Source organism: Ctenocephalides felis, unplaced genomic scaffold (assembly GCF_003426905.1).
Source record: "Ctenocephalides felis isolate EL2017-DRISC unplaced genomic scaffold, ASM342690v1 CF-g0.4_SCAFFOLD_01170, whole genome shotgun sequence".
Classification (NCBI taxonomy): Eukaryota; Metazoa; Arthropoda; class Insecta; order Siphonaptera; family Pulicidae; genus Ctenocephalides; species Ctenocephalides felis.
In genome coordinates this window covers 69,781,461-69,808,190 of record NW_020537324.1, presented here as the reverse complement: position 1 = coordinate 69,808,190, position 26,730 = coordinate 69,781,461, and the positions used below count along the sequence as shown (strand labels likewise).

The 26,730-nt window shown below is 30.7% G+C and overlaps 2 protein-coding genes across 2 annotated transcripts in view; one reads left to right on the top strand and one right to left on the bottom strand.

The window, feature by feature from the left end:
• The window catches only part of LOC113367601, a 192,196-nt gene that overhangs the window by 32,678 nt on the left and 132,788 nt on the right, over positions 1-26,730 (top strand). The gene's annotated exons all lie outside the window — the stretch shown is intronic.
• Positions 21,976-26,730, bottom strand: part of LOC113367602 (lachesin-like) — a 38,367-nt gene continuing 33,612 nt past the window's right edge. Inside the window, exons 5-6 of the mRNA XM_026609196.1 lie at positions 25,899-26,027; positions 21,976-22,103 (exon numbers count right to left, since the gene is read on the bottom strand). Coding sequence (XP_026464981.1) covers positions 21,976-22,103; positions 25,899-26,027 — 257 coding nt within the window. The remainder of the gene's footprint in view (positions 22,104-25,898; positions 26,028-26,730) is intronic.

The window sequence follows — 26,730 nt, the reverse complement described above, 5'->3', positions numbered from 1 at the left end:
TTTTGGTACGAAATGTTCCAGCAATTTACTTTAAGACACAATGCCATGCGCCTACTAGTTTTATATTTTTCAATACGCACGACGAAAATACTCGATAATACACAAAATTCTTTCACTGACATGACGTGTATATCGTCAATGTTTAATGGAAAATTGAGTTAGGGGATATACATGCATGAACTGTAATTTCATTTTCATTCGAAAACATCGCATGAAATATTTTATCAGCGTAGCCTGACATAATGAAACAATTCAATCCTGCATCTTGATATTCGTCAAATATTTGTGTTTAATATTTCAGTATCACTAACGATATGAATTTATATTTCTTAAGCGACTAACTCGGAGACTTCCCTCACTCGCTGGCATAACTCTCGGGATAAATGCAAATGTTAACCTCTCCGACACAGTTCTGACATTGCGATTTATTTATGCCATTTGTTTACATTTCGTTAACTCCCGGTTATGTATATTTTCCTTCTAGCCTCCCCCGGGCTATAGCTAGTAGCTGGGGCTAGTCGTAGTAGTAGCTATCCCTTCTGTTCGTCTGTTTTATTAAAAGGTATTATGCAGCGATATTACGACATTGTATGCAGGCGCGGAGTATCGTAAAGTTCGCGCAACGAATTCGTAATTTTCGTGCACACAATTCAACCGACTACGGGGAGAGTTTGAAAATATATTTGAAACTATGAACTTTGCTGATTCATATCTCTTATATAATAAATCGGACGATTTTGTAAATGTATTCTAATCTGTTCACACCATTTCACACATACTTTATTCAACTTAAGGAGGTATTCTAGTGTAGATCATGTGTTATTTTTGAATCATTGTAAAAAAGGCAAATATTTTAATCATTTTAATAAAATATTATCAACGTTACAACAGCACGGAAAAAAAGTCAAAATGTTAATTTTGAAAATTAGCAGTTGTTGAAATGGTAGGTCTCAAAAAAAAGTGGACACGTGACCATGCCCACAATCGGAACCCTCCTAGCAATCCAAAATAAAAAAAAAATCTAAAATGATGTCGCAATGTCATATACTAAAAGTCAAAATTTTGTTTAACAAAATGGCTACAGGTTGAAAGAAAATAATTTTTCTCACCACTTTGGTAGTTTCTAGATTTTTTTTAAATAGTAAAAATGGTAACTTGGGGAATGAGGCTCGAATATGCTGGAGAGAATCTTCTATAACGAAGATTCTCTGAAAATGTCTAAAATTCTCTAAAATAATATCAGTTTATATTGAATGTCATATTAGTAGTTTTATATATAACTTAGCAATATTATAGTTGTTTACATACTATTTTATATTAAAATTAATTTGCAATCAACAATTCAAAAACGCGGTGAGTGTGTACTGTGTAATATGGAAACCGTGCTATAAGAATCTCTGATTTAAGATTCATTGTAATTCTATTTTTAACGAATAAATACTAAGATAAATAATTATATATTGTTTATATCAAAGTAAAGAGTTCACGTAAAGACGGTGTTATATATAAATTATTTTTATTGTATTAAAAGTTTGAGGATACGATGAAAAATGAAACTAAAGCTGAGTTTAAAAAAATTAACAATACAAATAGTTTTATATATTATTTAAAACATAAAATATTTTCTACTAAAAAATTTGCTAGATGATTTTTTTTTTTTTTGAAAGACTAACATGCCGTAAAAGGGCTCTGGCACTACTAAAACCGTTGATGTACACAGTTTTTATGTAAATTCTGTATCTATATGCTTATGTAAACAAATTGTAAACAATATTTTAATATTTATTTTATTTCGTTATTCAAGCATTTAGTCAAATGTAAATGCATATAATTTTTTATACACGTTTATTAAATTGAAATTCAAACTCCAAAAAAAAGTTGACTGCATACCGTGTAATATGGAAACCGCGCTATAAAATTATATTTAATGTACAAACTAGGCTAATTATGTAATTTATGAAAATCGTGCTAAAAGAAATATAGACTTAATAAAATTATATCATTTGTACCATAAATTGTTTTTATGGATTGAAACGTTTGTATTATGGTATGTTTAAAAATATAAATTAATTTAATAAAATTAAAAATTTATATAAGGATATTATGAAAAATGAAACAAAAGTTATATTAAAAAAAAATCTCACCAAAAATTTCTAGCAGTTTTTTTAGAAAGTCTATAACAAAGAGCACTGATACTACTAAAACCGGTGATGTACACATATATAAAATTGTATGCACATATAAATATATAAACAAATTGTGAAATATTTTCTTTCTATTTATTTGATTTCGTTATACAAACATTTAGTCATATGTAAAGAAATACATAATATTTTATATGCATTTTAAAAATAGGAGATATTATATAACTATTTTAGAATTTATTATAAAATTTATAAAATATATTAATGTATATTTTAATTATGCATTTTCATCCAATATTGTCAAAGATAAAATAGTCGAGAATGAGAAGTATATTAAACTCATAGGTTGCGCTGAAGAAACATTTGGTTCGTTGAACGTAAACATGTTATAGAAGCATTGTGTTTTCGGTGTATTAAAACCGCCTTCCTCCAATATCACATCATTTTATCAGCAGCATCAGACTGATACCCGAATGTATATATAAATAACTATTATAACTGCCGTAATTCAAAAAGCCTCAATAATTGACTTCACAAAACACAGTAAACAATTACAACTTTTACCGCATCCTTAGCATAAATTTCAATCTCAACAACTACTTCTCGCCCCAAGAATCATTGTCCGGCGGTTTTCAGTCTGCATTCCGCTAATGACTCAATTTGCAATGTTGCGAACAGATCTCAGACATTTGAATGTCCCGCCGTTCTGCCGTTCTGCCGTCCCATGTCTCGAACAATAGTGTAACTAGTTAACTGTGTTTCCGCCTCAAGGTTCTTGCATTGTTTGCCCAAGATTTGGCATCCGTCTCCCTTCGTAGGGCTAGGGCCTGCGAGGGCCAGATACCAGATACAGGAGCAGGATTTGGATAATGAATTCAGAAGCCAAGCCACCTAGTACGAGTACGAAGATACTGTTGCCACTGCTTTTGACACAGGAGATATAGATACTGAGATATAGACGTTGTATTTAGGATTAGATTGTGTTTATATGATTATTTATTGGTATAAATTGTAATTCATAAATAGCGTTCTGCAAAAACAAGTTAAGAAGAATTATGGAATCTGTACCGCGCTGTAATTAGTCAGAAATAGTAAAACGTAATATCCAATATAAAAATCACAACATACAACTCTTATGGACCGATTCTGCGCATAACAGAGAAATGTTACGGCATAGCTATGTTACGCTCCGGCTTCCATACATTATGCGAATGAATCATACTGAATGCTGTCAAAATATCATGTATTTGCTGTTCATTCCGGCGTTTTAAGCATAAACTGCAACGTCACTCGTATGTTATCTAAGAGGAATCAGAAACACACACTTATCTAACATCGTTTTTTTGACATTTGTGCGGCTTTTAGGTTATGTTTTGTTTCAGAAAACCTGAGAAATTCGCCTGACTGAACACCAACCGCATAACTTTTGTCTATATTACTATGGAAAATCCTTCATAACATGACCTTATCATAACATTGCGGCAGAATCGGTCCCTTAATGTTAAACAGGTTAAAGATATTATCAGCGAAAATAATATGCAACAGTATGAGAAAACTAGCTGTAAGTGGAATTCTGTCTTAAGACAATTAAGGCATCGTGCCTTAAGGCAAATTGCTGGAACTTCCCATACCGCTATTCAAAATTCGAGTAATTAAAAATAATCAATAATTATCAATAAAAGTTGATCAATGATTTGAAACTTTTAATAGAATTTCGAATCATTCTATCTTAAATCATTTATTTTGAAATATTTTGGAAATTTTGAACTTTTTTTCAAAGCAATCGTACTGGTTTAACTGCATAAAGACAAAATATCGAAGCGAGTAAACGCCGCGTCGCCGTCTAACGCGTAAACATTGGTACGGAACCCATAGAAATGTAAACAAATTTATACTTATTGTTAAAATCTCTATAAAATATCTAATTATTTGATGTGCATATGTCTAATGTTTGTTTTTGACCGCCAAATGGCTCATTTTTTACTTTTTCCTCCATATCTGCGAAGTAGTTGCACCTGCCTCTCCAAAAATTTGAACAGTTATTCACTCAGCTAATACAAATAAAATGGTTTTTGAATTATTCAAATCGGACGATCCGTTCTCTTAAAAACTGAGTTACCGTTTTTGGCACTTTTTGCCCCGTATCTTCAGAACGGCTAGACCTGCCTCCGCCAAAAACTAATTAGCACGTCTTCTTATCAATACGAATCGAATGATTTTTTAATTATTCAAATCGCTTCATCCGTGTTCCCGAAATCGACGACGAAAATTTGTATCCGCACACACACACACACGCACACACACACACATACATCCGTTTTTTCTAAGGTATGACAAAATGCTCAAAAACCTCTGAAACGTAAAGATATATAAAAATTTTCATTTTCGATTTTTTTGCGATTACTATAACTTGCCCTACGGGAAGTTAATAAAAAGATATCTAACAATACACATGCAAGCAATTATAAACTAATTCCTAATAGAAGATTAAACTAGTTGAAAGTGGCATTTAACCTTAAGGAAAACTGCATGAACTTCCCGAAATGTGTGGTAAGAATTGACTTAATCAATCAAAATTAAATTTTAAATATTTAGATCTAAATTATTTCAACAGTTTATTTCAAAAATAAAGTTATCACTTTCAATTAAATCTAAACATTGCGATTTCGAATACAATTTTCTCAAACACTCAATTCAATTTAAATTTAATGTAATTAAATTAATTATATTGCACAGACACGTGCTTGTATGCCCTAAGATTGTAGCCTTTTGTACTAAATTTTGATAAATTAATAATGTTTGACTCATTACATCGCAAAAGCAACTTTTAACACAAAAGTTTGACTATGATGGTTTTCTAAACATTGATTTTTTTAAAATTAAACTACTTATCCTAAGCCCGTAATATTCCAGTATGTTCTATATTTTATTAAATGTAATTTTATATCACATGAAATTACATAAAACTATTATGCGATTTTTAACACAAAGGCTTAATATTCAAAGCAATAAATTATTTAATTTATAAATTCAATAAAAAATCAAAAATTTCTCCGACGCGTGTAGTAATGTTAAAAATATAGTCACTTGTGCAGCAAAAAATTAAATAATAATCCATGACGACGAACAAAATTATAAATATAATTTGTCAAAATTACCTTTAGTTTCTTTAATATTTCTTGGCAATAAAACACTAGTCACTCACTCACAAACACTTACACACAATATTATTTCTTAATAATTCACGACAGAAGCTCAACATGACACTTGCAACTAAAGTGATTGTGATCGTCCAAAGTCCAAATAAAAACTATACTGAAGTAAAGCAGAACCTAACTCTAAAATTGTAAGTATAAAACCGCTAAATTTGAAAATAATTTGTGTTAACACTAGTTTTGTAAGACCCATCTATTTGACGGAATTCGCAATTTGGCATAAAATTCTGACATAAAACTATGACACTATTGGATTTACAACTAATTTGAAAGATTTATAATGTGCATTGTGACCGAATAAAAAAATTGGACTGCAAAAATATTGATGAAATAGCATAAATTCAGAAAATCTACAAAATTGTAAAATAAATTTAATGTACACAATAGAACACTATTGTGTTACGCAACTAAAGCTAATATTCAATTTAATAAACACAATACTCATTTATTATCTAGTTCCAACTGCAGCATCCAAACACAATCATTAATATACCACTAACAATCAAAACTTACACTTACAAAAACGGCCCTGATTTTTTCGGCATCCGTAACATGCGACGAATCGACCCGGTGCATTTGGCGCCGGGTCGACACGCCTTTGTTCCGATGCCCACGAAATGCAGGAACCAAATGAAGTCCGTAGCTCGAAATTTGCCATAACTTCAACATATCGATATCGTAACTGGATTGGTGTACCTGATTTTTATTCTCATCTATATTATTGTTTTGTAAATCCTTTGGAAATTAAACAGACGGTATTTCGCAAGCAAATGACAAGGTCTTGCAAATTTATCGGTCAATGTTTTTGTAAATGTCATACAATTATTAAGAATTATTTGTTGGAAATATGCTTAAGGTTTTCTCATTCATATGTAAAGTGCTATTCACATGAAAGTTTTAGTTTTCTGTATCAGGTTTATTAAGAAAAATTTGGTATATACAATATTTGTTATACAATTTATTGCTTGGGCTAATACAATACATTTGGCATTTTTCATGGTTTTACATAAAATTCGACGTTTTCTTAGTATCACTAGTGGTACCTTTCAAAAATTTACTAGTGGTGCATTGTAACTTGAGGCAGAATTGTTCGACTTTGGAATTGATTTAATTATTTATTATTAAGTTCCAGCCATGTATACTAGTTTTTATTTTTATTCCGGATTTTTTTAATTGGATTTTATTTCTATTTTCGTCAAATCTGTATCTTGTATCTTGAACTATAGCTATTCGCATCATTGGGAAATGTGTTTCTATATTTATCTGTATGTATGAAATTCTTATGCCTAGTAAAAACTGACGTATCAGGTATCTGGAAATATTGATGATCCCAGAAATAAATCGCTTTGTTATTCCGCGTCTGTGGTAACATGTACAGACCACATCAAACGAAATAATAGAAAGATTCTCAAATATATAATAAATATCACATTACTTATACATATATTTCACTATTACTTTCTAATGTCATTTTTTACGTATATACTAGTTATGTATATTAGGGTGGTGCCTAATATGGATTAAAAAAAAATTGCTTCCAGGAGCTCAAATGCTTCCAGAAATACTCTAAAATATTTAGCTCTTAATATTTTGCTTCCAAATTGATGAAACAAAATTTACTGAAAGATTTAGCTATTAATATGAACTTTAAGATAATCCGCACTCCAACCAAAATTTCTTATGAAAATAACATGAGTAAAATCCATTTGCTTTTTAGAATTTTATTACTTGGCGACAAGTGAATCAAAATTTTGAAAATAACATTGTATTTGCTTATTTTTTATCATAAATAAACAATTACAACAAAATTTTGGTATATTTTATTAAGTATTTACTTTAGAAAAAGAATCAAGAAATTTTGGTTGGAGTGCGGATTATCTTAAAGTTCATATTAATAGCTAAAATTTTCAGTAAATTTTGTTTCATCAACTTGGAAGCATTTGAGCACCTGGGAGCAAAGAAATTCGAAAACATCCATATAAAGGACCACCCTAATGTATATCAAATTTTGTGTGCATGCATGAAGTAACCACGAAAGGCGATTTCGACTTGAGATCTATAACCGCAAGAATAAATTCGTTATCATACTGCTTGATATCGAGCTGGACAAAGTTTGGCATTGAAGCCCGGACTAGTTTATGATAGACCACGTTGTAGACAGACATTAACAAAATGAAAAACTTTCCATTTTATGTGAATTTTTGTTGATTTATATTTTTGTTGAATAATTTGTTGTGCAGTTTTGTATTTGAACAGAACAATTTAATAAAATATTAATCAAAATTTGTTAATTCATTAGATAAAAATTTTGCAATTTCAATTAAATTGTAAAGAATTATTTTAGTTTGAACAAAGATAAAAAAAACTTGCCACTTTACGTGAATTTTTGTTGATTTATATTTTAATTGAATAATTTGCTGTGCCTTCTTTATTTGAACAGAAAAATTATTATGAACAAAATATAAAATCAATGTTTTTTTATTTATTAAATAAAAATCTTGCAATTTCAATTAAATTGTAAAAACTCATATTAGTTTGACCAAAGATTCCAGCAATAAATTGTAATTGAACTTTAATTTGTGGCTAAATTTTGCATTTGGAAATAGAAAAGTAGAATTGAGATACGAAGTGAATTATGAATATAATAAAATAAATAAAAATAATTGTAAAAATATTAAATAAAAATAAATATTAAATAAATTATTTTTCAAAATACTTATATAAAACTTTAATTTACGAGTGTACAGTGAAGGCGTTCAAATAAATTTTATTGCATATACAATGTTAGGCAAAAAAATTTAATGACTTGAACTTATAAATTCGAGTGAACATTTTTGAATTCATTAAATATTAGAATTTTCAATCTGTGAAGAATTAATTTTTGAAAAATTAAAATGTTTACAAGTTTAAATAGACTTTGCCTTAGAATTATTACTTGTAATAATAATACATTAACAAATATGAATAAGTCAACCATTGAGTTGCCTTCTTGAAAGTAAACTATATGAGAAATACCTGCACAACACTTTATAAAATTCTTGAACTCTGATTCCACTGCTATGATATAAATAAAATGAACAAATTAAAAAAATCATACTTTTTTCTCCAGAATATAAATTAATTTAAAAGACTATATATAGGATACATATATGTATATAGATATAGGATACATATATGTATCCTAAAAAGGTTATATATGTATATATATAGGATACATATATGTATCTTAAAAATGTTTCTATGCATTTAATATTTACTATCTTTGAACATAAATAATTTTTATATTTTACGAGCAATCAGAATTTAACGAGTTCTATGAGCATTGTGTTGGCTTTTTATAGATGGTATATATGATAAATTTATTATTACAATTTCTGTAATTAAATTTAGATTAATTGATGCAGCAATATAAGGACTATTTGTACTTGAAGACACATTGTCATCTATATTTTGAAGTACAAAACCGATGTTACTACTGCTTGACATCAGGCTATCCGAAACAAATATGAAAACCGTAACCTCCGATATAAAATCATACTTTCTTCAATTTTACCGCGTTGTAAACTTTCAATATCGTCAAACATATCACATATCCATATTCGATTTTACCGTCAATAATACTTTTATTTTTATTGAGCACCATTGGTTTATGTTCATAAAAATGAAGCGGCAACCACGACATCGCACATAAAGTATGTCATACATACGAAACACGCGGGGGAGCGCCATCGCGCGCCCCATCTTACCGCAAATGCCTCGATGGAGGTAGGTTGTAGGTATACCTAGAACCTACTGAACAGACATCAAAGAAGTCGTCATGTATGAATGTCTTATCGATCCTTTCAGATATCAAATGCGGTAATAGCGAATCATGCGTCATATAAAACAGAAAGATATTAGGAAGAAAGAGTTTATAAATAATTTTGAGCTTTCGCGATGGTGGAATGATTTTCCGGAGTAGGGAAATTTGTTTCCGATAAAAGTAGAAATGGATAATATATAGTGTCTTTTGTTAAACCAAAGGCAAAAATGTGGTCTTGTGGCAAAACTGTCGAAAGATATTGGTTATGAATAATCCGATTAGATTTTGGTGAATTTTGGTTGGTTTGGATTTGGTTTTCTTCAAAAATAATTTTTTGACGACTTTTATGAATTATTTTTAGTGATTGATATAATAGTCCTACAATTTTACGGCTCTACGACAGTTTAATTTTAACTATTGGTGCATGGCATCGCGTCTTAAGACAAATCGCTGGAACTTCCCATACCAAAAAATAAAATTGTCAAAAAAGCTTCAAAGTTTTTTAAAAACTTTAAAAAATCTAAATTTTTGAAAATTTTTGACTGACTGACCTGACTTTCTAAAAATTTATTAACTTCCCGAAAGAGAAGTTCATGTTTTCATGTAAAAATCCGATTCGCTAATTTTATGTTTTCTCGACGTTTCAAGCCAATCTGAATCAAATGAGACCAAATTTGGAAAAAGTATGTATGTATGTGTATGTGAGAAGATTTTTTGCCGAAAATCGACGTTTTCGCAAAATCGACTAAACCGATTTCAAAAATTTGAAAGCCATTCGAAGTATCTCGTTGAGGACTAGAAATTATCAAATTTGCGCGCCGATCAGCCAAGCCGTTTTTTTGTATATCGCAGAAAAGTGAAAAAAATTTCGTCCACGTTTTAGCCCGCAATTCTCAACCGATTTTGAAAATTCAAAAACTGTTCCAAAGGTATCGGTTGAGAATCATGATGGTTAGTTTTTAGTGGAGATCGGCCGGGCCGTTTTCTTGTAATAAAGTGTTAAAAAAAATTTCGACGATTTTAATGATTTTTATTTGACGGTAGATATCATAGTCTTCTAGATCATACTAAATTATTACGGAACTACAAGTCGTTTAATTTTGAAAATTCTTCAAAGTTTGCAAAAATTAGTATCGTTCTTTTGGCATTTGTCAAAAATAGACCTTTGATCGACGTTTTCTCAAAAACGCCTAAACCGTTTTCAGAAATTTAAAAAACATTTTCAGAAATTTAAAAACCATTTGATGTAACTCAATGAGGACTATAGTTTGTCAGGTTTGTGAGATGATCTGCCGAGCCGTTTCTTTGTAATTTGAAAAAAGTGTTAAACTTTTCGTCCACATTTAAGCTTATTCTACCGAATCGATTTAAAAAAAACAAAAACTGTTCGAAAGATATTAGTTGGGAATAATACTGATTAGTTTTAGGTGAAAATCTACTGAGCCGTTTTCTTGTAATTAACTGTTGAAAAAAAATTGGAGCCGATTTTTATGGAACTTTTTTGTCGATATATATCATGGTCTTATAGAACTTACTGAAATATTAAGGTCTTACGACAAGTCGTTTAATTTTAAAAATTCATCAAAGTTTGGGAAAATGAGTAGTTTTTTTGACCTTTGTTGAAATTAAAATTAGACGCTCTACTCGGTATAACGCAAGGGTACTTGGTCTCAATGCACATACTAAACTATTAAAGGTTTACTGGTTCAATTATAAAAATTGATTTTTAAAAATTTGCTTTTAGAAAATACTCGAGTTAACGTGTTCGTTCTTTTTTAATTATGTGTAATAAATCCACTCGGAATACTTTTAATCACTCATGAGTTAATTTATTTTTTATTACTTACACATATCGAGAAGTTCATGTATCTTGCCTCAAGGCAAATTACCAATACCAACTAGTTTTATATAGTTATACCCTCAAAATATTCTATACTAATATTAAGTGTGCCGATAAACATTTCAACTGCATACTAATCATTTGAATAATATTTTTTGCACATGCACTAAAAACTCGAAAAACTTCTCACAATCAAACAACAAAACGTTTGCAATATATTACACAAGTGTTCGGCGCTAAAAAGGTTTTTCTCGAATCTTCAACAAGGAAGAGGAGAAAACAAAGTCCATAGGAAAAGTGTGAAAAGTAATTCAACTACAATTGTCTCGACGCAACTGCCATAAAACTAAAAAGCAATTTTTTTAAATAGTTTTTTTCTTTCGCCTGAATAGTAGTAGTTTGAAAATCAGGTTGGCGGAATGATCGCCGAGTGCAAGTTCTTAAGTCGAAGGCGCTCAACTGCACAGAGCAATCAAATTGGAAGAAGGAACGAAAAGGTTTTTATTTTTTGAGAGATTTTATTGCACTGTGAAATTAAGTTCCTGGTTTAATTTAACTAAATGTCAAAAGTTTGGATGATAAATATTATTGTGATAGCTAAATTTTATTATTTTGGATTAGAGGCACCGTAATTTTCTTATACATTATATTTATTATTAACTAGTGGGGCGCATGGCATCGTGCCTTAAGGGGGCACAACTAGTGTAACCGCCTAAATAAAATAGATTTTTCGGAATTTATATTAAAAAAACTACATTATCAATCATTTGAAAATTATAGGAATATATTTATACATGTTTTAAGAATATATAGTAAAATTTTTGAAAAAAAAAATTAAATATTTTTTAAGTTATCGTCGATCTCCAACGGCGCGACAAAAATAGGCCAGTCACTGCTGCAGTGATTCCGGCCTTCTACGTGGATGAAATTTAAAAGAAAAAATTCTCGTTAAACTAGATAATATTATCTGTAAAATGAACTACAATAAAAAAAATCAAAAATTGACAAAATGACGGCGTTTTTTAAAAAAAAGTCGAATTTTACTCAAAATTTTGGTCGTTTTTAGACTGCCAAAATTCGATTTTTGATCCGATCAAAGGGAAAGCTTTATACACTTTCTATAGAAAACATAGTATAATCAATTAAAAGTCTTTTTTGGTCTTTCGACTTATTGATTACGTTTCAAGTTTTTTAGATTCTTTTTGGATTCTGGATTTTGTGTTTCAAGTAGCATTCGACGAATTAAAGTAAATTTAACTAATGGGGTGTATGGCATCGTGCCTTACGGCAAACTGCTGGAACTTCCCGTACCGTAACGAAATGTCCGAGGAATATTAAATGTTTTCAAATAGATTATTATAAATATTGTAACATTGTCAAATATAAGAATTATATAAACTGAAATGCAAAGTTGAAATTATTTTTTTGAGGTAGCCTTAGAACTTTAGTCAGGATTCGCATTGAAAACAGATTATTTTCGATATACAAAAAAAAATTGGAATATTTTTTTTTTTTGAAAAAAAAAATAATTTTTTCCCCAAAATCAATTATTTTATCATAACAAGCAGAAAGTATTTTGAATCATTCAAATCGGATGCTTAGTTTTCTTTAAAAACTGCAATTTTTTGTACATTCAGCTTCTGTATCTTCGAAATGGCTAGGCCTGCCTTTGCCAAAAACTATTAAACACTTCTCCCAATCATTACTAATTGAATGTTTTTTATATCATTCAAATCGGATACTCCGTTCTCTCAAAGACTCGATTTCTATTTTCTGCACGCTTTGCTCCGCATCTCCGAAACGGCTAGACCTGCCTTAGTTAAAAACTAATTAGCTCTTCTCTCTATCAATAGAAATCGAATGTTTATTGAACCATTCAAATCGGTTGATCCGTGCGCCCGAAAACGTGACTGGAAATTTGTATCCATACATACATACACACACACATCAATTTTTTCTAAAGTATGCCAAAATGTTCAGAAGCTTTCAAAACGTCGAGATATGTAAAAATTTTAAATTTCGATTTTCGGCCCATTACAATAACTTACCCTACGGGAAGTTAATAAATATTACGATTATAAACAATTGTAAGGCAAATTGCATTCATTTTTCAAGTAAATTATCGTCTCAATTACATACTAAGTGAAATTTAGCAATTTATTTTGAACATAAAATTTTCTCTAACTGTCTATTAATTTTGCCGCTAGAGCTGCGGCATCCGAGTGGAAAGGGTTAAATTTGTAAAGTCGCTTCAGCCGTTTTTAATAAATCATCGACGATTATAAACTCACGCTTTTCTTATTTTCTATACTTTTGTCCCAAACGTTTTTTGAATATTTCAAACCGGTTGATTCGTGCGACCAAAATTGTGGACAAAAAATTGTTTTCTCACCAAACACACACATACATACACACACATTATTTTTTTCTAAGGTATGCCAAAATGTTCAGAAACCTCAGAAACATGAGGATATACAAAAATTTTCATTTAGATTTTTGGACGACTACTATAGCTTAGCCTATAGGAAGTTAAAAAAAACTAACGATGCAAAAAATACTTTTGTTAAGAAATTTATAATGTGCCCATTTATCTTATGACTGCAACCCACATATTTTGTCCTCGACTTTAATATAGTATCGTTAAAAATTTTCACACTTCGTTTTTTTGAGATAATGGTGGTGAAATTTTTACCCGTGGACCTTCAAGCCCAGCACTACCCTACTTCGATATATGAGTACACATGTGTATAAACAATATATGCCTCTATATGTGTATATAATAGTTATATAAATGTAATTCCATGTTGGTCTAGGCGTAACTGTTTTGCCTCGTTATTTATAGTCCCGTGTCAGATAAGTTTAACCCGATGAATCACGCGAATAGACGGGCAGACAGGCGGACAAACGGACGAATCGACGGACGAACATTCGAACATTCGAACATTCGAACAACGACAACACTATCTACTATATGATATTTTGCCCGTGTGAACTGGGAACTGTCAGTGTACCTTTCAAAAGCGTTGATTAACCTCAATGGTACTCGATGAATAATGCACCAGAATACGTTTACCGATGACAGATATATGAAAACATTCCGACGATTCGGTATTTGATTGATAAATCATAGAAAACAATGTTGTTATTCTGAGTGGCGAGTGGGGTAAATGTTAGAGTTGAAAACTATATATACAGTAGGGTAATCCTTAATATGGATATTTTTGAATTTCTTTGCTTCCAAAACAATGAAAAAAATTCTCTGAAATATTTTAGTTATTAATATTAATTTTAATTTAGTCCACATTCCAACCAATATTTCTTATGAAAATTACATGGGTAAAATTCCATTTGTTCTTTACAATTTTATAATTTAGCAACAAGTGAATCAATATTTTGAGAATAACATTGCATTAGCTTATTTTGATCATACATAAAAAATTACAATAAAAATTGGATATATTTTATAAAAAAGTATTTACTTAGAAGAAGTACCAAGAAACTTCGATTGGAGTGCGGACTATCTTGAAGTTATTATTAGGAGCTAAAACTTTCAGATTTTTTTTATAAATTTGAAAGCCCCCTGGAATGAATATTCATATAAAGGACCACTCTAATTTATAGTGCAACTGGTAGATTTGCAATATTAGTATTATTGATCTTCATGTAATTTATTATTAATTAGTTTTGCTTCTTATTAGAAATTTAATATAAAATTTGTTTTCCTTTAGGCATTCTTAACTGTATAATTTGTGAATTTACGAGTATATTTGCCATGCACATAAAACGGTGACTATTTGCTATTTAAATTGAAATTTTGAATAACAATACAAAACTAGTTGGGTGTATGGCATCGTGCCTTAAGGCAAATTGCTGGAACTTCCCGTACCGTAACGAAACGTTGAATGTTTTCAAATAGATTATTATTAATATTGTAACATTGTCTAATATTTATAAGAATTATATAAACTTAGAATTAGATTATAGAAACTAAGAATAAATTATATAAACTTAGAATAAATTGCAAAGTTGAAATTATTTGTTTAAAGTATATTAGAACTATAGTTAGAATTTAAAATTATATGTGAATTATTTTCGATATACAAAAAAAATTGTTTGAAAAAAAAAAGTTGGAACAATTTTTTTTTCCAAAATCAATTATTTTGTTAAGACAAGCAGAAAGTTCTTTCACGCACATTTAGCTCCGTATCTTCGAAATTGCTGGGCCTGCTTTTGCCAAAAACTAATAAACTCTTCTCCTAATCATTACTAATTGAATGTTTTTTAGATCATTCAAATCGGATACTCCGTTCTCTCAAAATTCGATTTCTATTTTCTGCACACTTTGCTCCATATCTCCGAAACGGCTGGACCTGCCTTTGCCAAAAACTAATCAGCTCTTCTCCCTATCAATAGGAATCGAATGTTTTTTGAACCATTCAAATCGGTTGATCCGTGCGTCCGAAAACGTGACTGGAAATTTTTATCCATACATACATACACACACACACACATATACACACACAATTTGGAAGAATTTAATCACGAAGAATTAACATTTAGTTAATACCATTGTTGCATGATTAAAAAATGTAGATGTGTGTACAGGACGACGTCTGTCAGGTCAACTAGTTATTTAATATATTGCCCTTAAGATTTTAGTTCACGTATTTCATCATCATAAAAAACTCACAAAAAAGTCTTCGAATGATTGAAAATTTCTAAACCCTGGTTCATCACGAGTAAATATTTATTTTGCAAAGCCGCGTAGGTTAATATCTGTAGTAGTTCGGTTCCGGATATGATGACTTCAGTTAGATTTCGGGTCGGGAATAATAATTCTTATATTTGCATATGGCGCTTTGAAGGAAAACTAACGCAAGTTGCCCCCAGAGAGAGTGTATGTATACGCCTTTCTGCTTTCGCCTTTCGCCGCCTTGGGCATATTAAAAGAGACCGCGGCGGCTCCACCGCACGCAGGACTAGGCAAGGCAACGCTAATCCCGAATATTAATTAGATCCTGTGATCCTTGGGATGAATTTGTTCATCTCGGCCAAAAGCAATATCATCATCGGGATTATAGGTTTAATCCGCGCCGCTTCGCTCTGATGTACTTCATCATGAAAGAAATCTTAAACGCTCTAGCTTCGGAATATTTTTAAAGTGTCTAACGTGTTTTCAAAGATGCGAAAACTGAGAAAAAATTTATCTTTGGAAATATGCATGTGCATTTATGTATGACTCTCCGGTCGGATTCTGACATAAACTAATGGCGGCATCATGCCTTAAGGGGGTCGTTCTTTTTTTATTTTTCTTTGTTTCGGTTTTGAGATTTTTTGATATTATGAAAGATAAAAACCTTAGAATCATTTCAAAAAAAAAAATCATCATCGACGAAGTTATAGATATATATATCTCTATATGTATGATCCTCTGAAAGCGTTTTTCCATCGCTCCGGAGCTATTGTGTGCTCGCTGCTCTCTTTTTCATTATAATACCTCATGCACATGACCTTTTTAATGTGTCAGCATCTTTGAACACCATGGTGTATTTAGTACATTAAATTAAATGGTGTATTCAGTACATTATATCAAGAACTTTAAATACGTTTTTCTCAAATTGACTTTTTTCAATGCGGTGCCACAAATTAAACAAAAACTACAAGTCGGATCGACTTGCATTTTTTTTTTAAATTTGTTCACCACTGCAATACCGAGTCCCCCTACCTCAAACAACTTGATAACATTACGCAAAAAAATTTTGCGAAGCTTCTCGCCCCAAAAAAAGGCATTTTTTGACACTTTTTTTTAAATAGCTGCCATTTTTTTCCTTCTTGCTTTTTTTCTTTCATTTTGGTAGGGGAGGACTGGATTCAAACTTCTTCTTCAACGTAGTTTCGGTTTTTTTTGTTTCGGGCGATGCGCAACGGATTTATCTGTGGCACCGCAAAAGAGATCGATTTTGCAAGACCGACTTTGGCGCCCCCTGGTTAAAAAATGACGGCGCAAAAAAAGAAGAAAATCACGTAATATTCTATGATTTTGTAATTTTTGTTTAAAAAAAACCGCATGTCTCTATGATAAATACATTTCGAGAAAAAACAAAAACAAATACCTTGCATTTTTTATAACAAAAAAAGAACAACCCCCTTAAGGCAAAATACAGTAGATGAAAATTTTTAAAAGCTTTAAAATTTTTTGAAATCTTTGAAAAAATTAGATTTTTGAGAATTTTGAAGTTCTAAAAGAAAATTGAATCTTTTTAAAAAATTGCAATTTTACGGGAAGTTCCAGAAATTTGCCTTAAGACACGATGCCATGCACCACTAGTATAATCCTCTATCAAACTTTCTTCTCTGCTTTATATTAACCGCCATTGGACACAAATCCTATGCGTACTATTATGACCCGATGTACTATTTTTCCCCAAATTGCTCTTGACTTAACTTGATTTTGATATGATGGTCACACTCCCTACAAAATGTGTATAAACAATAATTAGGACTTACACATTTATAACATGTAATTTTCATTGTACTCTGTTTTCCAGTGACTTCTGTCCCCCGTCAAGGGGATAATCGACAAAGTTCACAACACCACCACATTAGTTATCAATTTTTTCCTTCATAACAGCGACCATTAACCATTATCGTGCAGACATCAATCTCGATGTGTCTGTCCGTTTTGCTACAAGCGCATCCCGAAACCAAAAATCTATAAATTGCCATCGATTGATGGCCCTACGCGTGCCTCTATTTTAGCCCTAGCTGCCCAGGCTAATAGGGACGTAATTAACGCCACTGGACGGCGACGGCGGCAGAGCAATCGGGGAAAAAAATAGAACATCGAGGCATAATAGTACGCATAGGATTTGTGTCCGATGGCTAGTTGATATAAAGCAGAGAAGAGAAGTTGGTAGAGGATTATAGAAGTCATTTAATTGCACATGAACAAATTTTTGACGGGCCTACAAATTTTTAACAAATTAACGACTTTGAGATTCAACACTATCACGTCTAATTTGAACATTTCAACGCTGAGATACAATACATCACGTCCAACTAGTAGAATATCAGAGATTAGTTTTCGGAAAAATGACATACATGACATGGTACACATTAACACATTATTAACTTCCCGTAGGGCAAGTTATAGCAAAAAATCGAAAATGGAAATTTTTATATATCTTTACGTTGCAAAGGTTTCTGAATATTTTGGCATACCATAGAAAAAATGGATGTATGTGTGTGTGTGTGTGTTCGAATACAAAGCGATTTTAATAATTCGAAAAACCTTCGATTCGTATTGATAAGGAGACGTGCGAATTAGTTTTTTGGCGAAGGCAGGTCTAGCCGTTCCGAAGATATGGGGCTAAAATTTTTATGAAGACGGGTCTAGCGGTTTCGGAGATCTAGTAAAAAAAGTAAAAAAAAATGCCATCTGGCGGTCAAAAATGATCATTAGACATATACACATCAAATTATCAGATATTTTATAAAAAATTTTAACAATAAGTATAAATTTTGTTTACATTCCTATGGGTTCCGTACCAATGCTTATCCGTTAGACGGCGGTGTGGCGCTTACGCGCTTCGATATTTTGTCTCTATGCAGTTAAAGCAGTACGATTGCTTTGAAAAAAAGATCAGAATTTCCAAAATATTTCAAAATTACACTTTTCTTCAAAAAGTCTTTTTTTTCAAAATATACAAATATACATTTGAAAATTTGCAAGATCAAATATACATTTCATCTGCCATTGGCTAAACCAATGGTATCGATTATAAAGATCTAAACATAAACATTTTTGTCCTTTCTGCTGAAACTTATTGTGTAAATAATTTACGTATTTTTTGAGAATCAGATTTAGCAACTTTTAAAATTGTAAACACAAAATCTTGAAATTCTTTCGAGGATCATTATTCCAAATAGTACTGATTATCAATTTGGAAGGAGTAGTTTATGTTTTCATCTAACAATCCGATTTGCTAATTTTATGTTATGTCGACGTTTCTAGTCATTCTGAATCGAATGAGACCAAATTTGGATAAAGTAAGTGTGGGTGTGTATGCGAGCCGATTTGTGACCTTTCGTCGACGTTTCTCGAAAACGGCTGAACTGATTTTATAAATTTAAAAGCCATTCAATGTAACTCGGCAAGGACTAGAGCTTTGTAATTAGCAGGAAAGTGTAAAAACTTTTGTCGATACTTTAGCCCATTCAATCGATTTTAAATATTCAAGAACTGTTTGAAAGATATTGTTTGGAAGTCTTGTTGATTACTTTTTGGTAGAAATAACGTAATTTTTCTGAATGTTAAATAAATCTGTTATAAAAAAAATAATTAAAGACTAAACTCTAGACATAAAAATTTTGTGCCTGCCTGCTGAAACTTATTTGTGTAAACACAATTAACAAACGAGGCGGGTCTCGAACCCTGAATCTGAATCAAATATTAACCGCTTATCTACTGGCAACTAGTTTAAATAACTTTTACATCATGCATCATCCCACAATTTCTCCAATTTTATTCGCATTGGTAGCAATACCAATACAAAAGTCAATGCGATTTCGATCAAATTTCTCTTTTTTCCATCGAAATCTTTGTAATCGCACCATTAGTCTGCTCAGTTGCTAATGAACGAACGAACGCCTCTGTTATCCGAGTCCGCTTGTCTGTTCGTCCGTCCATCCGTTAGTTCGGCGTTCGGCGTTTTATTTATCGTTACGCGCGTCGGATAAGCTGCATCTAATGAATCACATGGAGGCGAAACAGGACGAAAATGCATTCAGGGCAATCATACAGTCGATGGGTAGTAGCCGGTTAATTACAAATTTATAAAAGTTACAAATTATATATATATCAAATTTAGATTGAACTAGTGGAGCGCATGGCATCTAGCCTTAAGCCAAATTGCTGGAACTTCCCGTACCAAATATTATTATTTATTTTAAAAACGATTGACATTTTTGAAAAAAATTTACTTAAAAAAAATTAGATTTTTGAGAAACTATGAATTTGACAAAAAATTACTTTTTTGAAAAAAATGTTTTTTTATTTTGACATATTTTGAAATTCTGAACTTTTTCAAAGCAATCGTACTGCTTTAACTGCATAGAGACAAATTGTAAAAGCGCGTAAGCGCCGATTCGCCGTCTAACGGATAAACATTGATACGGAACCCATAGGAATGTAAACAAAATTCATACTCATTGTTAAAATCTCTACAAAATATCTGATAATTTGACTTGCATATGCCTAATGATCATTTTTGACCGTCAAATGGCATTTTTTTTACTTTTTTCGTTAGATCTCCGAAACTGCTAGACCTGCCCTTATGAAAATCAATTCTTCATCTTGTCAATACAAGTAAAATGTTTTTTGATTTATTAAAATCGGACGCTCCGTTCTCTTAAAAACTGAGATACCGTTTTTGGCACTTTTTGCCCCATATCTTCGGAACGGATAGACTTGCCTTCGCCAAAATCTAATCAGCACGTTTCCTTATTAATACGAATCGAATGTTTATTGAATTATTCAAATCGCTTCATCCGTGTTCCCAAAATCGTCGACGAAAATTTATATCCCCACACACATACATACACGCACACACACACACATACACACACACACCTACACATACATCCATTTTTTCTAAGATATGCCAAAATATTCAGAAACCTCTAAAACGTAAACATATATAAAAATTTTCATTTTCGATTTTTTTGCGATTACTATAACTTACCCTACGGGAATTTAATAAAAAATATTTAAAACCTTAAAAATCCAACGTTAACTGATAAAAAGTTAGTTCAATAAATGTGATAAAAATAGAGCAAAAATAAGAAATGGGGGTTACTTGAATATTAAATTTAGATTGAATTATAGTGGATTATATAATATTTGATAGCGGGATAAAAATTATATTAAATTGTGACAAACATACAATATGTTTTGAGTTGTAGTTGGTTAGTAAGTAGATTATTGGGATAGTAATTATCCTTCATTATTTGAAGTCATAAAAAATTTTACATTGTATATACGAGTTGTGTTCAAAAAGAACTAGGAAAAACTTTTAAAAAATTCTCGAGTCTGGAGATTCCGAGTGTAAAAATTTTCTTGTGTTGAATGTATTAGTATACATTCCCATAAAATATGTTGAAATTTTCAACAATATTCACTATTTTCTTACTCAGTCTGTGGCAGTCGCTGAGGTTCGACGTGATTTTATGGCTTGGCGATGATAAATTTCATCATACTTTCATTAGGGGGATGTATACTAGTACAAAAAAACAATTGACAATAGGGTTTATTAGATTTGAAAAATTAAAAAAATCCTAGTACTTTTTAAACACACTTCTATAATTGTATATATCAGTGATTACTGCTAATATATTAGTTCTGATCGTTGATAACTAATTTCATTCTCAAACCATAATAAAACAACTTTACTAAATCAATTTAATTTAACCTAAGAGACTATTTACTTATTATTAAAAATCTTAAAATAGACATTTAAGAATACACTCTCATTTCTTCTCTCTTCACCTAAAATTACCCCGACATCGTATTTTTATCCATTCCCGTTTCATAACCAGCATTTTTTTCGTAGTATCTGTGATCCTGGCAAAGCGGTTTGTTTTGTATAAATATTTTTACGAATATCGCAAATCAAATGTTTGTATTCGTTTTCAATATATAACCGGAATACAGCCGCTGCGTGTACACATAAAAAGCAGATTCAAAAATAATGACTGATATACGAAACGTCTGATCTTTCGCCTCTGTACGATCTGGGCTTAAAATAAATTATTTTTTGAAAAAAGTATGAAGTAATATTACGAAATCCATATTATAGACTTTGGATAGGTACAGAGTAGTATTTTAGATATTTTTAAATAGCATTCAATGTATGTCCTATCTCGTATTTATGAGATAGGACATACATTGAATGTTATTTAAAAAATATTTTTAAATCACTTACCAGTTTCCCGAGTCCAATAATTGATCGCCTTTGGTGACGCCTCAACGTGACATATTAAGGTGACATCAGTGCCTGCAGGTGCACCTACCAATTGATTTGGTACTTGAATCAATGGATGAACTGAAAAAATAAATTTAAATCAATATTTATATAGAAAAATATTAAATTAAACTAGTAGTGCATGGTATATAAACTTATATAAACATCATCATTCAATTTATAAACTCTTATATTTTGTCTACAAAATAATGAAATTACCAGTGTTCATAATGATCTATTTGAAAGCATTTAACATTTCTCAAATATTTTATGACGGTAAGAAAAGTTCCAGTAATTTTCCTTAAGGCACGGTGCCATACACCAATAGTTCATATTTTTAATAGTGAGTCAATTATTTCTAAGGTTTTAAATTTTCCATTTACAAGGATTAAACTAATAAACACTTGCACATGAAATATAAATATCATAATTCCCGCCATATATCATTATGAAACAGCATATAAGTTAGTAGTCTCCTTTTGAAAGGAGAGTATGTACCGAAGCTTTTCCATGGCTCTTAGCTATTTCTGCCGTGGTCTCAAGTCGTATAAAGTCATATTAAAGTAAATATTTTGCCGTCTGATGATACGTCTGACAAAGTCCTCTATACACGAGTACTTGAGATATTATGAAGTTGCTATTAGCAAATGAATTTAATACAACCAACCTCTAGTCCTCTAGTCGTAAACGACACCAGAGTTGAGGGAGTAAAAATTATTTGCAGAGAGAGAGCTTGTAAACAACTTGATGAGGATGCTGGACTATTTGTAGATGCAACAAGAAATTTTAATATAATTATTAAAAAAAAATATATCTTGAATGTAAAGTAAGATATTGCAAATCATGTTTGTCAATTTCACTTATTAAAGCGTAATGATTTTTAACTTTCCTCGGCAGAAAATCGAAAATGAATTTTTTTGCATTAATCGACGTTTTGAAGGTTTCTGAACATTTTGGCATACCTCAGAAAAAATTGATGTGTTCCACGGATCGACCGATTTGAATGGTTGAAAAAACGTTCGATTTTTATTGATAGGGAGATGTGTTGATAAGTTTTTGGCAAAGGCAGGTTCAGCAGTTACGGAGATAAAGAGCAAAGATTGCAGAAAATAAAATCGAGTTTTTGAGAGAACGGAGCGTCAGATTTGAATGATTTAAAAAACATTCAATTGGTAATGATTGAGAGAAGTGGTTATTATGTTTTGGCAAAAGGCAGGCCCAGCCATTTCGAAGATACAAGGCTAAATGTGCAAAAAATGACAGTTTTTGAGATAACTAAGCGTCTTGTTTGAATCATCCAAAGAACTTTCTGCTTGTTTCAACAAAATAATTGCTTTTGAAAAAAAATTGTTTGTTTTTAAGTTTTTTTGTCTGTTTGTTTATTTGGGTTCATTTTCAAAATGGCTCTACTGATTTTGACAAAACTTGTATTTGGCGACGTAATTAGGCGTAAGTTAGGTTACTTTGCTTTTATAAAAAAAATATCGTAATTTATGTCATCAAGTTGTACCCAGAATTTTAGCCATGTGAAGTTTAACAGAAAGTTAAGAAAGCTTTGGTTTCTGCGTTTTATATCTTTAAGCTTATATGTCATAATTCTAATTTTTTCAAATTCAAACAATATTATGCATTTTTACCATTTCTTTTTTGCTTTAAAGTAATATTTATAAAATGAATACATTTGTGTTCATTATTAACTTTCCGTAAGTTATAGTAATCGTCCAAAAATCGTAATTGAAAATCTTAACGTTTTAGCAGTTTCTGAACATTTTGGCATACTATGAAAAAATGGATATGTGTGTTTACAAATGGATACACAATTTTGCCCTAGATTTTTGGCGCACAGATTTGAATATTTCAACAAACATTCGACTCCTACAGATAGAAAAACGTGCTGATTAGTTTTTGGCAAAGACAGGTTCAGCCGTTTCGGAGATATGGTGCTAAGAGTGCCAAAAACGGTAATTCAGTTTTTGAGATAACAAAGCGCCCGATTTGAATGACTCAAAAAAACATGTTACTTGTATTGATAAAATGCAGAATTGATTAATTTTTTCAGAAGGAAGGTCCAGCAGTTTTGGAGATACAGATAAAAAAGTTAAATAAAATGATATTTGGCGGTCAAAAATGATCATTAGACATATATCCATTAAATTATCAGATATTTCATAGAGATTTAAAAAATGAGTATTAATTTTGTTATAATTTTTTGGGGTTCTGTACCAAGGTTTTTAATTTCTAATTAATTTTCAAAATTTTCAGAATATATTTTTTTCAAAATTTTTAAAAATATAAAAAATTGTAGATTTAGTTTAAAAATGCATAATATTTTATAAGCGTTACTCCAATCGTAAGAAATATATCCTCAAATGCATTTATCCGTCATCTCTTGTTAACGCAAACATTTTTAAGTGTTTTGCGCGATTAATATCCTGTATAATAAATGAACAATAAAATATATAGTATTTACAATTATCTCTTTGACAATATTTAAAACAATTGTTATCAATCAATATTTATCAATATTATGCTATCAATGTTTATTAATTTCTGATTTTTTTCTCTAATATTTAATTCTGGTACGGGAAGTTCCTGCTTAAGGCACGATGCCATGCACAACTAATTTCATATATTTACATAAAAGTTATAAAAACAAAACTTATTCATGATTATGTAGAAAAAATAACGCCTCGTTCTCCAATATGAAAGAACACGTTCTTTATACAACGGCTTCCGCTTAACAAGCGGATACTTCAAATATTATCTTCTTTTCTGAATGAAAGATCAAGTACGAGGAAAATGAGTATCGACTTACTTTTCTTTCAGTTTTTTCCTTTTGGTCTGTTCATTATAAACACGACAGACGGGAAAAACAGTTTTTTCCATCTTTTGATCATAATAATAGACACAAAAAATACTTGTAATGTTTTTCAAAAATAATTTTTATATCTATGATCGAGAAATCCATAGAATTACCGAATCGAAGGGTCTATGCACGAGTAATGATACCGTGCAGAAAAAAGAAATGACGTCGCATTAACCTTATGTTCCGAAATGTTATTACAAGGGAAAAAAGTTCAGCGATTTTTTGAGTACGAAAGGACAAATCGTTCCGACAGAACTGTGACAGGTCACGTCACTTCGCAATATTTCATATGTGTATTAAAAAAATACATGCCACAGTATTGCAATATGGGGAAAGTACATACGTAAAAAAATCATATTCAAGATATTTCCTTAAGTCTATATTAACTCAGGTTAATAACCATTCCTATAAAACTGGATGAGTAGATACGTCTATACCAAATCGATTGGAAAATAACTCAATTTCCGTCAGTATATTTATAGAGCCTTATTATTGGCATCAAAAACACCTTACATATTATTTAGAATTAATTGGACCTGATATATAAAGCATATAGGCGTAAAATACAACAATGAAGAAACACATGCGTTGGCGGCATTAATGAAATTAATTCGAAAGCTCTTAGGATAATAATATTAGGAGGTGTACTTGGTATAACAATTAAATGTGTATTGCTTTGAGGCAAATGATGTTAATTTTAGACGCAAAAAGGTTTGAGAAGTTTTGAAAAATCTGTTAAGCTAAAAATTTTTGGAAGTAAACAACTCGAATAAAATCTAGAAAATAAATTCAACAATTCATATTTTTTCAAGTTTTACCCTCACGTTTTGTTCTAAGATCGTAACCATTTTTTTAAAAAATATTTTTTTCTGCGCACGCATATGTTGCGTGAGACAGGTGCTTTCCTATTCTTCTACTTTCGAGTAGTGTTTTTTTAGTATCACGGTGGGATGTAAAACAAACAAAGATGTCAGTGAATGACTTAAATTATTCATAAAACTATTACTTACAGTGGACATGAAGCATCATCCTTTTGCTGACAGTTGGAGGCACCCCATTGGCAGCAATGCAGAGATAGGCTCCCATTTCTGAACGCGTTATTTTGGTCAAAGACAACATTTCGCCTTCGACAGACAAAGCTGAAAATTAACATAAGAATAATTATCACATATAATTAACTAGAATAAAAAATACTAAAGTCGTACTAAATTGAAATTATGAATAAATATTATAAGTAAATATATAATATCAATTATAAGTAAATATTTTTTTAGTAATGTACTTCATAATATTCAGAATGTACATGCTATTTTTTTTAAGGAAACAACGATAGACTTTTCAATGATTAAAATAAAGTTTAATTTCAAGATAACTCCTGTTTACACAATTTTAGTAATTTATAACATGGAGCTTCTAATATTCATACAAAAGAACACTAAATATTACTTTAATTTTTTTTATTGCACAAATGATGTTATCAAAATTTTTCCAAATTATTATGAAAATAGTTGTAAGAGACATTTGACCTTGTGACTAATCTATATGTGTGAATAATCGATTTTTTTAATTTATATATAATCGAATGTCTACTTATTTGCCTGTTCACTTGTCTACGTCTCTATATTCATTACCGTCTCTATCTGTTTACCTTTCTACCTGTTTGTATGTTTACCTGTCCACCCTTTTCTTGCCTAGTTTTCCACCAGTTTTCGATTGTTTATGTCTACTTGTCTACTTTTCTACTTTTCTATCTACATGTCTACCTGCATACCTCTATACCTGTCTACCTATTTACCATTGTATATGAATTAATATTGATAATTTTTAATAATCCTATTTGAC